Source organism: Conger conger, chromosome 3 (genome assembly GCF_963514075.1).
Source record: "Conger conger chromosome 3, fConCon1.1, whole genome shotgun sequence".
Lineage (NCBI taxonomy): Eukaryota > Metazoa > Chordata > Actinopteri > Anguilliformes > Congridae > Conger > Conger conger.
This window is the reverse complement of record NC_083762.1, coordinates 39,247,647-39,264,884: the sequence shown is the minus strand read 5'-3', so window position 1 is coordinate 39,264,884 and position 17,238 is coordinate 39,247,647. Positions and strand designations below refer to the sequence as shown.

Below are 17,238 nucleotides of genomic sequence, written 5' to 3'. Positions count from 1 at the left end.
TTTGTTCCTCCAATGCGCAGTTTGGGTCACTGTGACACCCATCACAGTGATGTGTAGATTTTTTTTTCAGTCAGGTAGGCTACTCTGCCACCTGTTGTTAGGGATTTTTCCTCCTTATCTTTGGACGAATAAATACATCGTTGAGAGTTATTTTTTTAAAGTAGTCTATTCCCTTTTACTTCTCACCACTTCCCTCCTTCCATAAAGTAAACCATAAGCAGATGTTTTAAAAATAAATTTCACATAGAACTGTCGACACGCTAACCTGTAAACGTTATACTATAATGCGCAACCGTGCAATTCTTAAATGGAGGATAAACTCATCTTTTGAGAGAATGTTCTGAACAGTGCGCCAAACTAAATGGCTACGTTGTACAGGTTTCGCAAGCAAGCATTGTAGCCTACCTCTGGAACAGCCCTACAGGTATTGTGAGCTGAATATAGGCTAGTTTTATCAAAAGCAGCGCGCTCAATCTGACGCTAAAAAAGTACTTATATTTACAAGATTCACGTTGCGAGATATGCAACGCGCTAAAATAAACGAGTGTTGTTCTTACCTTGGCAGCTACCTCGCTTTACCTATCTCTTGAGTGTTCTTTAGCATGGTGAGACGCAGAACCTGTTGCGACTCGTACCAATCATGCGAGAAGCCTTAACAATTGCAACGCCCTTTTCTGTAGCCTATTGCGTAGCATTCACTGGGACACAAGTGTACTGCACAAGGCTGCGGAAGCGTAGGTTACTGCGTAATTATTATTTGTGGGCCAGTGTGATTTACGTAATTAAGCTTTAAACACTGACGTCCATTCACACGAACGCCTCATTCTTTTTGTTTATATAACATAAATATTGTTTAAAATATCTTTATTTGTTTTCAGTTTAATTTGATTTAAGGTGGGGCCGAAAACACATATGCTATATTGAAAAGAAAACTGCTGTTTCATATCCAGTCGAGGGACGAGAATTGTGAACCAAGAGAGTTCGTAGATTCCTCACATACCAGTCAGTTATTATTCTCCATGACAACACAGCTGCCATTCTGTTACCCGAGGGAAACATAAGTTGAAATGTAAGTCAACATAAACGCCAACTAAACCCGAATTAAATGTTGGTTTCTCGACCCAGCAGAACAGGTAATACTGAAGAAAAGATACGCTATTCAAACAAGAACATTATACACTTTATCTTACCTTTTTAAAAGCCCTTCTGTGCACATTGTTTAACTAGGCCTACTGTGCATATCAGTGGGTTGATTAGGAAAATGCGTATATTACATTCCATTGTAGTTATTGGATTGATATGTGCGCTATATTCATGGATTTGGTAGCGTATACGTAGATAAATGAAGATTTGCAACTTGTTTTCTGTTACAAATATGAAGCCTCACATGAAGAAAAATGCATTTATTTGACAGTTGCAATTACATCTTTTATGAAATGTCAGTGGAAATGTGAATAATTTGTGGTCACATACACCCCCGCTCAAAAGTTTGGAATCACCTTGCAGTTTTCTGCTTCAATATTTTATTTTCTGTTTGTAATCAAACAATTCACACATGGTCAAAATGCAGACTCATTCATTTTATTAATGGGTATTTTTTATAGACTTTTGTTTCACTGTGTAGTAACTACAGCGCTCACACGCCAATGGTGATTGGCTGCCATGAAAGGCGCCAACCAGCTTGTCAGAAGCATTTGGGGGTTGGGTGTCTTGCTCAGGGACACTTTGACACACCCAGGGCGGGATTGAAGCAGCAATCCTTTCCGACTGTCAGATGACTGCTCTTACTGCCTGAGCCAATGTTGCACAAAAATTAACATAATGTCAAATAAAAGAGTCATGTTTTGCATGCGGTTGCATATCCTTTGCATTCTGTGACTTCCTGATGTCTGTGACCCATCACCATCATCAGAGTCTGGATATCCTATTGTCCTACAGTACAAGCGACACTAAAAATGACTTTTAAGTCATCAAGGGCCCAAGGTATCAAATGTGCCTCAAGCCACTGTGCTGCTGCCAAATATGCAGTAGATAATTATTGTAGTATCTACTGTATATCTGACAGCGGCATGATGGTTTGAGGGTCATTTGATACCATGGACCCTTGATGACTAAAAACCCATTTAGCCAACAAATGTGTTTACTGTATCAGCATAATTTACAGCTGAATCTAGTCCCACCACCAATTCCTATAGAGATCCATTGAAATGCAAAGAGTTTTAGTTTTGCTTGTAGGACAACCTGAAAATAAGATATCCAGACTCTGATGATGTTAATAGGTCACAGACATCAGAAAGTCATGGCTTGCAAAGGATATGCAAAAACATGACTCCTTTATTTGACATTTTGTTAATTAAATACCTCTTAATAAGAGCTTCGAGTCTGCATTTTGAACACATGTGCATTAGTTGATAACAGACAGAGAAAATAATATATTAAACTAGAAAAAGGCAAGGTGATTCCAAATTTTTGAGCAGCAGTGTATGACCTTGTTAAAATGATCTGAACACTTCAGAATATGAAATAATCACTTATCACAAAGCAACATGTTTAGGAAAGCCTTGGCAGAACAGATTTTGCCCTATAGCTTCAACTATGAATATTAATTTGATCAATTAACAGTAAAAGCAGCAATTATATCACCACATATGGGTTTTTGAGAAACATAATATGCAAAAGCATATACAATCATATCATTTATAAACAGTGAAAATGACAATAAAAAGTTTCATTGTATGTCGCTCTGGATAAGAGCGTCTGCTAAATGCCTTGTAATGTAAAGTTTGGAGAAAGGTCTCATGTTTAACTCTGTAACATTTACAGTTCAGGTTTGCTTCTATTCACCAAGATATTAATTGTATCATTTTTGCATATGACTGTAAAATAGTGAAAAAACATTGAAGAAGATGTATGCTGTTTAGTTGGGTTCATTACGGGAAGATGCAGAATAATTAACAGTGCTTAGATATAATTTTTACTAGCCGGTGGCTAATGAAGTAAATAATGAAAGAGCTGTGCTGTTGCACTAAAAATAAAGCACAAGGAAGGCATGTGATTCAGCATATACAAACCATATGATACAGTAACTACAGTACTATTTTCCTTTATTCTCCATTTTTATTCAGGGTGCCAATAAGTCTTGGCCCACTGTATATGCCCACATGAGTCGGGAGGGCGCTGGCACACTTGGTTCATTAAAAGGAAAAGCTGTGCAGCATTTATAGGATATCTTAGCAGAGGTGCATTCCTGGCTTCTTACATGTACCCAACCTATCAGCGGAATTTCAGTGGTGTTGCAGTGTGGGATGGAAGATCAGGGCTCCGTTCTTGGCTCTGGCCCCTCAGAAACCCCAGCTGTCCACAGCATGCTCTAATAGCTTCCCTGCCAGATGTCACAAGCTAACTATATTATGTTCCTCGACTGATATTTTCTTGTTAACTATGTATCAAGGATGGGAATTAATTCTGTGAAAATGCACTTTGGCTGTGTAGTTGTTCAAATGTTTAAAGTGGCATCATGTTACAATGGTTATTAATAATAATTCCTCACGACTTTATGCTTAAACCACAACAAAGAGGCATGTAACGGGAGAAACATATGAGGCTGCCCACTCCTCAGAGGTGGTATTTTGTGTCCTCCCAGACTGACTGAGGATATTACAGCAAAGGCGCAGGCCCAGAATAATGCCTGAACATAGTCCTTATGAAGGTCTACATAGTCCTGACCCTTTGGGAAAAGGTGTGCAGAACAAACACGCAACAATGTGCAGTGAGACTCATAAGCAGACAGCACCCAGAGTATTTTAAGAACAGAGATTAACAATGCATACCACCACAGCAGCTGCAGGATCACCCCTAAATGTTATGGCAGGAGTCCTCGCATGCACTTTGCAGTCACACACTGGTTTGGGTAGGGAATGTATTTGGAATTTAGCACATGCTTTGCATATATTTGCACATATCTCAGCAATATGAATGACACATCGCATATGTAGAATTCTAGCAACAGTCCCTCAGACTGGACAAAATTTAAACCTTGTCTAATTATTCAGCCTGCAAAGTGGAGCTAGTACCAAAGTGCTTGTATTGTATGTTTCATATGGTACAGGTGCTTTTTGTTTCTGTAATGTTCTATTTGTATACATACTGTAATATCTCATTAACTACAGATTCATTTTCTCTATGGTTTACTGTTTGACTATGTATTAAATATTTTCTTTTTGTTTTTGTAAAATCCTTTCTGTAAATTTTGTCACAGCTATAACACACAGAAAAGAAAATAAATATCAAACACTTAAAGCTGGCTAGTCCCCAATAAACAGAGGATTGTGGGCGTGATATAACAGTTTGTTTAGACTCCTATTTAATGCTGTTTAAAAAGCTTGTAAACAAGGCCTGCAAAAGCTGGATGCACTGTCAGGTAAACATTTTACAGGTAAGGTTTCTGAATACTTAAAATAAATACAAGTCTTGAAGTAAAAATTACTAGTCAAACCAAACACAGTCAATATAATGATATATATTATTACCCTTTTGTCACATGCACTGGAAGACAGCAGAGCCATTCTGCAGAACTGGACTATGTTATGCACTGGCATGAGAATGAGCCCTATTCTTTGCAGTGTAGACACAGCTTCTCTGCATACCCTGGTCCTTACCTCTCCTCTCCTTTGAGCAGTGATGTCTCCTCTAAAAAGCCTGTCATTTCCCCAGTGTCCATAGAAACAGATTAGTAGTCCTGGCTGCTCTCGCTGTAGGCTGGGCTCCTTGCTCTGCCTAGCCCTGTGACATCAGCAAATCTGTCTCCTGTACAGGTACTTACAATGACCCCAAGCATGACCCTAGCAGAGAAAGCTCTTTAGCACTGAGTTAGCTAATGTCAGTCCAGAGATCCCTTCCCATTGACAATTGAAAAGAGACCGGTAATCTTCTTGTCCTGCCAAAGCAACCAAGAACACACTGTCTGGGTAGTTAACAACAGCACAGTTCATCACCACATTTACAAAGGCTAGGCAAAACTCACCGTATCTCTCACATGGTCGACTGTACTCTAAGGTTCAGCCACTCACCGGCTACTGAATTGTTTTTCCTTAAATCTGATCAGGAGGCACTGCTGCCAATTCTTAATGCTAATGGAAAAACACCATGCCAAACACTCGCCACACCTACTAATTAAAACATGACTCACCTGGGAAAAGTTGGGATACCTGGTTGATAATCACACCTTATTAGATAAACACTGCCAAGAGAAGAACATGTCACAACAGAGCCACAACTACATGCAGAGTACTTTTTAATTGAATCACAAGAAAACAATAAGGCTGCATAGGCGGCCATCTTGAAATCTAAATCTTATTTTGGAATATTAACCACTACTGACCACTGAATTCCATATCAGGCAATCATTTTCACATGGCTACCATTATGGGTGTGATACTTTGCTCAGTATCTGCTCATAAAGAATGCTGTTCCAATTGTATTAGATATTCAGAATGCACAGCCCACCAGTACAATGTGTAGAACACACACAATGGTCTGAATTCAACATTCAACACTGTCCTTAACTTGGGTCAGGAATGAAAGTCATGGAATGTTCCGTCCTCCTTCACAATCATTTGCTGAATGCATTAATCAGCAAAACAGCAATAATAGTAATTGTAATAAGAACAATAAAAATAAATACTTTCATTGATTTTAAAGTCAAGACTACATGTTGATAGAATCAATTAACTGCAATTAACAGGTGTAAATGTCTTAAAATGCATGTTTACTAAAGTGGCTTTGACAAGAAACTACTAAATATAATGGAATAATTAGGTAAAATATGCACCAAAAAAAAGGTTCCAACATAGTCAATAATCTATCATCAGGAATACTAATATTGATTTAAAGAACAAAACCAAGTACATGACAGTATCATCATGATCTTCTCAATAGGGAAATCAAAGAGCTCAGAAAGAAAACCACATGAAAATTAAATAACGCACAACTTCACTTAGGAGTGAAACACGCAGGCACAAAAGTGTGACTGTCGCTCTCTCAGCTAGAATGTCAAAAATTTTGGCATCTGTAGTTCAATCAGAATTCTGATCAAATACATTATTCACTTGAGTTGATGTAAAATGAATGGAATGATGAGGTATATTTCTAGCTTTCAATTTTAAAATGGCATGAAACTGGCATTAAACTTGCTTGAATTAAAAAGCAAGATTAAAAAGCCAGAAAACGACTACCACTTATGCCTGAGAACTTTTTTGAACAAAGATACTGACCACAAATGTAACATGAATATTAGCAAGCTACATTGAGAGGGCCACTTGTAAAAAATAGATTTTTTGTTACTGAATGTTCATAATTAAAAAATAATTTTGGCATCACCTATGGTTCCTCTAAATATCCATGTGTTCCTCTAAATATGTTGTGTCTGATAAATCATCTGCTATTTACTGTTTTTTTTTCCTGCTGCTTCCAATCACCTGTAAGAGGACAAGTGTCAGGTGTGCATCCAAATCCCATCTTATCATAATTTATTAATTTGTTATTTAGATGATACTTTTATTAAAAGTGACATACTGTTGATTAGACTAAGCAGTGGACAACTCTCCCACCCTTTGCTCAACCCTCCCAACAGTTGTGCAGATCTTATCGTGGCTACACTGCAGCTTGAACCCCAACCTTCCGGGTCCCAGGCATGTACCTTAGCCACCAGGCTGCCCTGTAACCTGTCTTAAAGTAGATCTGTGGTTTACATGTGAGGGAAAGAGTGCTTCTGTTGGCTGCTCGCTGCCTGTTGGTCTGCCAGGCAACCTGCACTTCATTAGGTATGGAGACGGGGTGATGAAATCCTGAGTGCTAAGGCTGAGAGGTCTGTGGGAAATACTGTCACTGGATACATGTTTCTCTGGCCTGTGAGAGAAATCTGAGACTACATCTATAAGGACTATATTTATCCTTTGTGGGAAGTCTAGACATTTTGGATATTGACAGTTCTTAAGCGTAATACATTTAAATGTTACAGCCAAAAGTGAAAAAGCTCCATTATAATAAAACTGTCACCATCATCTTATTTTGAGATTAAACGACGCAAGACTAGTGTCAGCAACTATTTTCACATGTGCTGAACTATTTCTTTGTAGAATTTAATTATTCCAATGCTTCTTAAGGTAAAATCATGCCAAACAAGTAAATTACTTTAATAATAGAAATAAAACTTTCTATTCAAATTTCTTTTCAGTAATATTAATGGTTTTGTTTTAAGAACATGTCAGCCAAGGTAGACAATGACGTACAATGTTGTTGTGACTTTAGCAAGGGCTATAATTTTAGCACTGGAATGTCCAGTCAGAGGTAGGATGGATGAAATAAATCCAAGCAGAAGGAAATATATAATTAATGCAATCAAATATACAGTCCAAAAGTATTGGAATGGCAAGGTCAATTCCTTTGTTTTTGCTATACAATGAAAACAAGTTTGAGGTCAAAAGTTGTACATGAGATGACAGATCCAAATTTCTGCTTTTATTTCCTGGTATTTTTATATAGAATTGTTAAACAACTTCAAACATTCTGTATCCGACCACCCAATTTGTAGGTAAGCAAAAGTATTTGAACATGTGACTGACAGGTTTTTCTTGTTGCCCAGATGTGTCCTCTTGGTTAAATAATTAATACTGAATGTCTACTCTTGGTTTTAGCGTTGGGTTCTGTCTTGTGGACTGCATTTGTGTTAGAAAAGATAAACCAACATGAAGACAAGAGAGCTGTCTTTGGGAGAAAAGCAAACCATTTTGAAGCTTAGAAAAGAGGCAAAATCGATCAGAGCCATTGCACAAGCATTGCGCAAGAAACTGCTGGTGTACCGAGCAACAGACATCAAACAGGTTGATCAAGGAAAACAACAGCAGTTGATGACAGAAACATGGTGACAGCTGTGGAAAAAAACTCCAAAACATCAGTCAAACATCACAAACAATCTCCACAGGGCAGGGATGAAGGTATTTCAATCAACCGTTCGAAGAAGGCTTAGAGAGCAGCAATATAGAGGCTATAACATGATGCAAACCACTCATCAGTAGCAAGAATCGGAGTAAAGTACAGAGATGAGCCACAAAAGTTCTGGAACAAAGTTTTATGGACTGATGAGACCAGGATTAACCTCTACCAAAATGATGGAAAGGCCAAAGTGTGAAGAAAGAAAGGATCTCTCATGGTCCAAAACATACAAGCTCATCTGTGTTATGGGGACAAAGTGTCATAACTTGGGCTTGCATGGCTGCTTCTGGAGTGGGCTCACTAATCTTCATTGATGATGTAACTCATGATGAGAAATGCATCCAAACTAATTGGGAGGAACTTCATCATGCAACAAGACAATGACCCAAAACACACTGCAAACACAATTTCTTCATTAGGAAGAAAAATTGGAAGGTTTTAGACTGGCCAAGTCAATCACCAGACCTTAACCCAATTGAGCATGCATTTCACCTCCTGAAGAGAAGATTGAAGGGAACCCCCCCTGAAACAACTGAAAAAGACAGCAGTAAAATCCTGGAAAAGCATCACAAAAGAAGAATGGAACAGTTTGGTGATGTCAATGGGTCCCAGGCCTGATGCAGTTATTGCAAGCAAGGAATATGCTACCAAATATTGTCATTTGCTTTCATTTACTTACACATGCTCCGTTCCAGTAGTTTTACTCATCTAAAAATTGGGTGGCCTGATACCAAAGGTACTATGTTCTAATAAAAGCTGAAATTCTGAACTCTCGTCTCATATTCACCTTTTTATCTCAACCCCAAATGTATTCACTGTATTGCAAAAACAAAGGAATTGGCCATGCTGTTACAATACTGCAGTTAATGTAATTCTGATATAAATTTGACATATTCTGCATCACTGGCTCTGATCTTTAGGATGCTAATTATATTCCTATTATCTTTAGCAATGTGCATGGTTTGCCTGCACTTATAGCCATTTGCTCTTGTTAGGAATATTGTCCAATAAAATCTGACAGCCTGTCACTTCATATCTCTATTAAACCGCCAGGATGCCTCTGAAACCAAAAATGTTGCTTGCGGTCGACAGACAATCGATACACACTGCATAATGATTTTGCTCAGATTTTAATGACACAAACCTATTATGCTGCTCAAAATCACATATTATATTTCTTTATTTTTCATGAAGGTATTTCAGGTGATAATGTTCTTCAAAATGGGGCCATGAGCTCCCAGAAACCAAGCAATAAAAGTAAAACTGTTGGTGTGGGCTAAGGCGATGCTTGCAGGTGATCATTCGTGTCACAGCAGGATTTTATCCAGCCCAAACTGGAAAGCTCAGTTATGGAAAACACTTTCAAGACGCTTCTTGAACCGTTGTAATGCCAGGAGGGGTGGGTTCAATTCCAGTCTCTGGCCGTCTCTGCTCCTCTTTTTGGCTGCCGTCTGCAATTTCTGCTGTCTCCAAACACCTGGAACGCCTTAAGAGTTAAGGGGAGTGAAGGCCTTGCCTATTGACGCACACACCTAAAGCTCATTAATAATCAGTCCTGTAGTATAGTTGCCTTCCCAGGCACTTTATAATGGCTTGGTTATGGATTATTTTATGAGAAATGCCTTTTCAACTGTTGGTGAGTTTTTTTAGTCTTGTTGTGTCTTTGCCTGTTGTTTTTATTTGTTTGTCCCTAAGAAAAGGGGAAAATAAAATCCCCTGCTGGCTGATTCATGCCTTTTATGCAACCACCTTCATGACAGCCACACACATAACCATGCAGCAACCTTACGTTCTGATTATACGCTATAGGACCATTACTGTATATACAGTGCAAGGCAACAACCTGTCATTTTTAAGATGCATATTGTGAATAATCAGCATGAATATTACTCAGTGTTATCTTTGATAAAAGCTAAAAATAATTAACACTCCTGGTTGATTCTAACAAGTGCAAGAAATATCATTCATTTTATTCATATTATTGATCCCTAGGGTGCTGAAAGGCCACACAGACATATTATCTTGGTATTCCCCCTTCCTTTTTTCACATTTTATGCTTAAATTTCAAAGATGTATAAATTAATCTGTTCATTGCATTTATGTTATGCACTATTGAAACAATTTAGCTTGCAGTCACAAACATCCGTAGAGTGTGATTTATCATTGTATTGCTAAGCTGAATATATAACTCATGTGTGCCTGATAAGCAGAGCTTAAAACAATGTTAAAGATAATACTATTTACCCAAGGAGAAATAATACCCACTGGACTGAAACAACTAAAATGTTTGGTGGGATGTTTCCACATGAATACACCACCAGTTTATTCTTTAAACTATTAAATATAGCATTTTATACACTCTTGTAATCAATGTCCATTACCAGAGATTTACTTAAAAGTGCTGGTAAATACCTTAATATGCATATCTTGTCAAAGTTATCCTGTCAATCTTTGATTATAATGACATGCTCAATATACACTCAGTGATCACTTTACTATGTATTTATTTGACTTATGTTTTTAGACTTATTGGTCTTCTGCTTCTGTAGCCTATCCACTTAGTGGTTTGACATGTTGTGTGTTCAGAGATGCCCCTCTGCATACCACTGTTGTAATGACAGCTTTGACCAGTCTGGCCCTACCCCTCTGACCTCTCTCATTAGCAATGCGTTTGCCCTCAGAACTGCTGCTCACTAGATGTTTTTTTTTTGGTTTTTCACACCATTCTCTGCAAACTTGAAGGACTGTTTTGCATGAAAATCCCAAGAGATCAGCAGTTTCTGAGATACTCAAACCACCCTGTCTGACACCAACAATCATTCCACAGTCAAAGTCACTTACTGTAGGTTTGGGGCTGATTGTCATATCTGACACAAGCTCAACCTTCATCATCAGAGTGTCTGCCTTCCCCTCCCAACATGGCCATGGCCTTGAGTTCAGAAATATAAATTGCAACCATACTTGAAAATTCTGATCATCAGTTACTTTGTGCACATTGCCCAAGAGCAGTGTACTTTACAAAAGCCAAGCCAGATATCGCAGAGAAAGGAACACACATTCAAACACGCACACACGTCCAGGCCAAAACCTTGAAATACTGCAAAGCATAGTTTATTCATCTGAATTATTTTTAGCTGGGTACAGTGAAATCTATGAATATCAGACCCCTGCAAGGGAGAGCTCAACCTGCTTCCCCATTTTACTTTGTTTTCCAGCGCTTTTGTTTTGAAAGTGCCTATGTTTGTGTAGGAGGTCCATTGAATAGTTGTGACTAAAAGCAGGAAATTGTGACCTTGAGATGCAAGTGACTCACAGAAGTTTCCTATGCGCCTCACAATCAGCAACTTCTCCTGGGCTCCCTGCCCTGTTTTTGAATTGGGAGACACTGCTTTTTACTCCTATAATAACAGATTAACCAAGTTACTGCGAGTGTGCGCACCCCTTTCTGTGCGTGTCCAACGGCCTCCGCAGGTGCGAGTGAGTCACGCAAGTCTACACACAAGTAATAACACCTTATAGGCCTTCCACAAATTAACTGCACAGTAATCGCTGGGTGTTCGTTCTTCCACTTTAAACCAAAAAGCAGGTCTTATCAGCTGATAGCATGGCAAGCTGTGGTTGGAGGTTGAGGCAGGTGAGGGCGGGGACAGGCTCGGGGGTGGGGTTATAGCGGGTTTTCGGTTTGGGAAGTTGTGCAGAGGGAGGGAGGGCTGTCCATGTGGACAGACATAACACAGAGCCCGGGATGCAGCTGGGAATTTGGTAAGAGGTCACACACAGTAAACATCATTTGTTTTGAGGTCAGGTCTGGAAAGGCCATTAGACTAGGAGCCATGTGCAATGGAACTACACAGAAAATGTCTGTAGGATAACTCCCCATTTCCTGTCTGTGAGTTTTTTATCCCTGAAAGCAAACAAATATCATTTTCCCACAGTGCATTTTGAGGCAGGTTTAAAAACCCTGTGTCAACACATTTGGCACCTGTGTGAGTCACGCTGATAAAGATTTAAGGGAGCGTCACATACACACAACTGTACAGATTATCCAGGCATAAATAACACCAAGTCATATACGCCCTCATCCCTCATTCAACAGGGAAGCATGAGGCCTTAAGGAAGCTCATCTATGCATGAAGTCATGCTGCTGTTTTCCCCAGCAATGGAGCCTGACAGCGGAGAAGAACCAGGAGCCATTTCCTCCTCCTCTCCCCAGGTCAACGCTACCTCCTCGCGGGTTTCCCGCCACAGGTAGTCGGCTCGTCACGACCGTGACCGGATAATGAAGCTGTTTCTGACACCTGCAGAATGCTCCGTGCTGCAGGCGAAAGAGGGCGTGCGCTAGCTTTCAGTTTACATGCTGATACCGTGTGCGGCCTACGCGTTTAGGAAAGAAAGCGAGCGGAGCTAAGCACCAATTAGCAGTTAAGTAAGGCTTTGCTGCCCACAATCCCCCCTCTCTGTCAGCGTGGGGAACATAATTCATACTGACCGGCAGACAGATAGTTCTTGTTTTCACTTATGAGAAGGATGTGTATTTCCAAGCTCACCAGGACAAACTTGATAAGCACCACATCCCAGCTATTTATGTAACAGAGGGCATCAAGGTCTTTCAGAGACTACAGCTACTCATTCTGTAAAGCAAACCTTTACATAAATTCAGTGGCAAAAACAGAGTTTCTCCCATGAGTCATAATTATATCAATTACACTGCGGCCATTTTAGCGACACAATGAGCCATTGTCCCCCACCAAAGCGTTTGCCAGGGCAATCCCGGTCCGGTGTTCCCACCCTGCTCTGAGCCACAATGCGCAACAATGCCAGACTCTAACGGAGAGGTAGCATTAGCCTACAGCTTTCATTCATTTCATTTCACTGACTTTACAAGGTACTTTCATCATGAAACCTAAAATACTCCGGAATAACCTTCTCCCTGTCCAACAATGCCAGACTCTAAGGGAGAGCTAGCATCAGCATAAAGCTTTCATTCATTTAATTTCACTGACTTTCACTGACTTTACAAGGTACTTTAATCATAAAACCGAAAATACTCCTGTCCCAACAATGTCAGGCTCTAGTGGAAAGCTAGCCTTAGAGTACAGCCCGGCCCCATTTCACAAGGAAAACTTTCATCACAAAAACAGACATATTCAGAAATAACCCCCCCCACACACAAACCCGCCCAATTAACAAAGAAACGTTTGTTTTTCATAAACACCGTGCGGCTTACTGGAGGAAAGAGGGCTGACCGTCATATGGTCAAAGCGACGCTCCTCTGCGTGAGTATGCTTATTCTTGTGAGACGGGCCTCGGCTGACACCATTACATCAGCCCTGGAGCAGAAGCTAGCATGAGCTCACAAAAAATAACTCACATCATGTGTGCTAGTCGACACATTGCTCAAACCAAAGCTGCCCTTCCTCATGTGTTTTATATTCCAAATATTACACATACTGTATACTGTAACATGACACTAAATACATATTTTTAAAAAACTGAAAGCAATTCACCAGCGTTTACTTTTTTCTTAACAAAAAGTATATAACACTTATACACCATACACTTATGAGGTGGTTATAGTCTGATGACGCTCCCTAAAACACCATACTTTGAATATGGATTTAAAAGCCTAATAGTAGTGCCACCTTGTGTTTAGTTTTTGTCGTGCATTGTCTTGAGTCTTATTCCAAATTGGTGTTCATTGCACAAGTCTGTATTTATTTAACTCACATTTTAATAAACAGCAGTTTGTCTAACTGCTTTGTACTGCTTGTTTAAAGATTAGCAAAGCTATAAAAGGACAGACTTGATGGAGAGTGTATTGTAATGGACTTTGCAGAGAGAGTCATTTTACTCATAATTGAATTTTCCGGGGCTGTCCTGGGCCTGATGCGTGCAATCTATCTGCGTTTGTGCTGGCGCTGTGAGTGTCTGTCTGCGCACCACATTGTGTAATCACCAATTCCCCTGAGGTCAGGGGGAAGGTACTGAGCTCCTGTAGCTGGATCCACACACATGCACGCATGCACACACACATACACGAGTGCACTCACACACACACAGACAAACATACACAATACACACGCATGCACGAGCGCACACACACATGCACGCATGCACACACACATAGACACAAACACACACACACACACATGCACGAGTGCACACACACACACACACACACACACGCAGACAAACATACACAATACACACACATGCATGAGTGCACACACTTGCAGCCAAACATACACATGCATACATACACACACATGCACAAGCCCACACTTTACAGATTAGACATCCAAACCTGAAAGAAAAACAAAGCCCATCAAACATGACAATGACCCATGAGAATGATGGGTTGTAGAAAGAATAGCTCAATAAACATTTTGGAGAAAAGTGGCCAGCCCTGATAACAGTTACAGAGTGTCTGTGATCACCATCTCTGTGCTTCATTGAAGGGTGTGACAATACAGCATATTCAATTTAGGGAGCGTATGATCACATAACCCATTCATCATGTAGTATAAGCCTAAACAAGGCAACACTTTGGTGTATTATAACAAACACAGGCACAGGCACATATAAAATGGCGACTGCCCCATCACAGTACCCCTGGATGAAGAAAAGCAGGTCAGAGGCAGATTATGTCATAGGGAGAGTACAGCACTACATCATAGATGTGGGCCTCTAACGCCCCCATATTACCACTGCTGCTGTTCACGGTCTGCTTTCCATGCACTGCTTTAAATCATGGGGAGTAAGTCAAGCTGCCTGGCAGATGAAAGATAATGTTTGTATTCTTCTCGCCCGTGAAGCTTTGTCAGACCAAAGATAATGTTCACATTTGTCTTTCCTATGAAGCACTGTTAGCTCCTGTTTTACTGTTTAACCTTAGAGCACGTGCTACTGCGGCACTGACTAAAGAGGATACAGAATTTACAATGTCAATGATGCAAACAAGGCCTCTGTTTAGACGAACCGCAAATATTTTCATCTTTAACTCTGTGCAATGAATCTGAGCTTGCTTTGCACTGCCAAGAGCTTAATGACTTTGCAATTTGCTTAAATAAACATTAAGTATGGAAATAAAATTGCACAAAATGGAAAAAATGCAACACACTAACCCAGATGTGAAAGTGACGTGACATTCAGGAAATGACAAGATTTGCACTGGAAATTCTCAAAAGAAAATCCAAATCTGACGGTCATGAGCAAACTATGCTCAACTCGGCCAAATCGCATAAACTATAAAACATTCCAGTTGCTCCAGCCAAAGGAAGATACAATTTCCCTGCTGTCGTGGAGGGAGGGGGGAAATGAAGTCATGATTGTTTAACGCCGTTGCACTGCTTGTAGAAACCCAGCTAATGCCAAACTGACCCAGGACCTGCCAACAGCTGCTTTGTCTCCTCCAATCAAAATACAGAGGCCTTTAGCCAGCAGCAAGCTACAATATCCCCCAGTGACCTCTTTGTACATAAGCATATAGCATCATCAATGTAAAATCCACTCCATACTAGTCCATAAACCAACTGCATGCCGAATGAATCCAGAAAGGCTCGCTAGTTTTTTACACAACCCAGTTAATTAGCATTTACTGGTATTTACAGCTATTCTCTGGCTTCCAGCGCATAACAAAGAATAAGCATTATTCTCCCATTCTGGAGGAAGGTCAAAATGACTGTATTATCCTTCTGGGCCATTAAGCATATTTTCCATAAGACATGAAAGGCCTAGTATTCCCCAGACAAGACAAGCTTTGAAAACGCAGGCTCGTCCTGCACTTCAATTATATTTTTGTTTCAAGAGAAATGTTGTTTTCCTTCTATACTCGTGTTGCCATTGCCCTTTTTAGCAAAGTCTAAAAATCCAGCTGTGCAACTTGTGAGCTGGGGAGGGGGTTGTAAACGTTTTTGAAAATGTCTAAAATTGTAATCACATGAAATATGTGTGCAGCAGAACAGTATGCAAATAACCTCGACCTAGAGCCTAAAGCAGGCATTGTAAAAGTACGGGAGCTAATTTGTATGTACTGTCCAACTGTTGATGCAATCAAAAACATATTTTTTGTCATTCAAAGTTGCTTCAGTCTGAAACTTACTATCATTGAGTAACCTGGATGAAATGAAATATTGAAGGGAAGAAGTTGTACTGTAAATTCAGCAGTGTATCTGCAGCACAAGCAATTCAAACAAACAGTTTGGAATTCGCTTCCTGTCTAAAGCATGAAAAAAGGCTACAAATAGCCTGCATTGTTCCCCAGAGGCACTGGTCAATGAAACAGCTTTTCAATCTGCAGCCTCCAGGTCTCTGGCTCTACCTCCATGGTGAATTCCTCTGGAGTCTTATAACAGAGCTCCCGTTTGTCCCAGAGGTTCCTCGGACAACCTGACGGGTGCAAACTGCAAACCACTTTTCCAAAGTTTTATGGAGTGTGCTCACCTCACAAATATCATGTTCCACACTTCCTACCACCGAAGGGGAATGGGAGAGGTTGGGAGGGTGGAAAAGGCTGGATATTCAGCCATGACACAGGGGAGACCCAGCTTTCTGCAACAGATGCCACTTTATCTTTCTTAGCTACAATACGCCAGTGCCTCAGTTTCTGGAAGATGGGCCTTCAGCATGTGTGCGATCTTGAATAAAAACCAAAGCATAGCAAGACCTTCTGACCTTAACACACTTCATGTAAAACCGCTTGCAGGTAGCACAGTGAAGGTTGTTACGCCTCTCAGAGTCTTGCCGCACGACTGTGGAATCGGGCTGTGTGCACAGCTGTCAGGGTTCACATTGGTTGCAGTCATGCATAGCCTTCTGGAGCCTTCCGCTGACCACACCCCACAGATGTGCGTCTGCACACACAGGCCTGCCACAGCTACAGTAGAAAGAGAAGGAACTCTTCCTGGAGATCTACTGTCCTGTAGGTTTTCACTCCAACCCTAACAAAGTAGAAGCTGATGTGCCAAATTAGGGCTGAGATTAAAACCTGCAGGACTGTAGATCTCCAGGAACAGGGTTGGGCAGGCCTGCTCTAGGGGCTTACCTCCCGAGACCCAGGAGAAAAGTTCAAGTAGTTAAATTTTTTACATAATACAAGTGTCTTGGATGACAAAATGTCTTGGATATTCCAGTGAAAATATTTGAAAAAAAGTATGTTAGAACGTCTCTTATATTTTGCGACAGTCTTCTGTGAAAAGCGCTATACAAAAACAAACTGAACTGAATTGAATTGAATTAGAGCTCAGG

The 17,238-nt window shown here is 40.3% G+C and overlaps 1 protein-coding gene across 4 annotated transcripts in view; it reads right to left on the bottom strand.

The window, feature by feature from the left end:
* The window catches only part of cobll1b (cordon-bleu WH2 repeat protein-like 1b), a 58,985-nt gene that overhangs the window by 34,983 nt on the left and 6,764 nt on the right, over positions 1–17,238 (bottom strand). The window contains exon 1 of one of the 4 annotated variants that reach the window (XM_061236593.1): positions 5,024–5,086. The exons of 1 other annotated variant lie outside the window; for it this stretch is intronic. Coding sequence is in view for 1 of the 3 variants with exons in the window: in XM_061236590.1 (XP_061092574.1) it covers positions 4,659–4,720 (62 nt within the window). In the remaining 2 variants the exon portion in view is untranslated. Of the gene's footprint in view, positions 1–557; positions 665–4,658; positions 4,992–5,023; positions 5,087–17,238 lie in introns of those variants that run through there. 2 more of the 4 variants (XM_061236590.1, XM_061236592.1) reach the window with 2 other exon arrangements.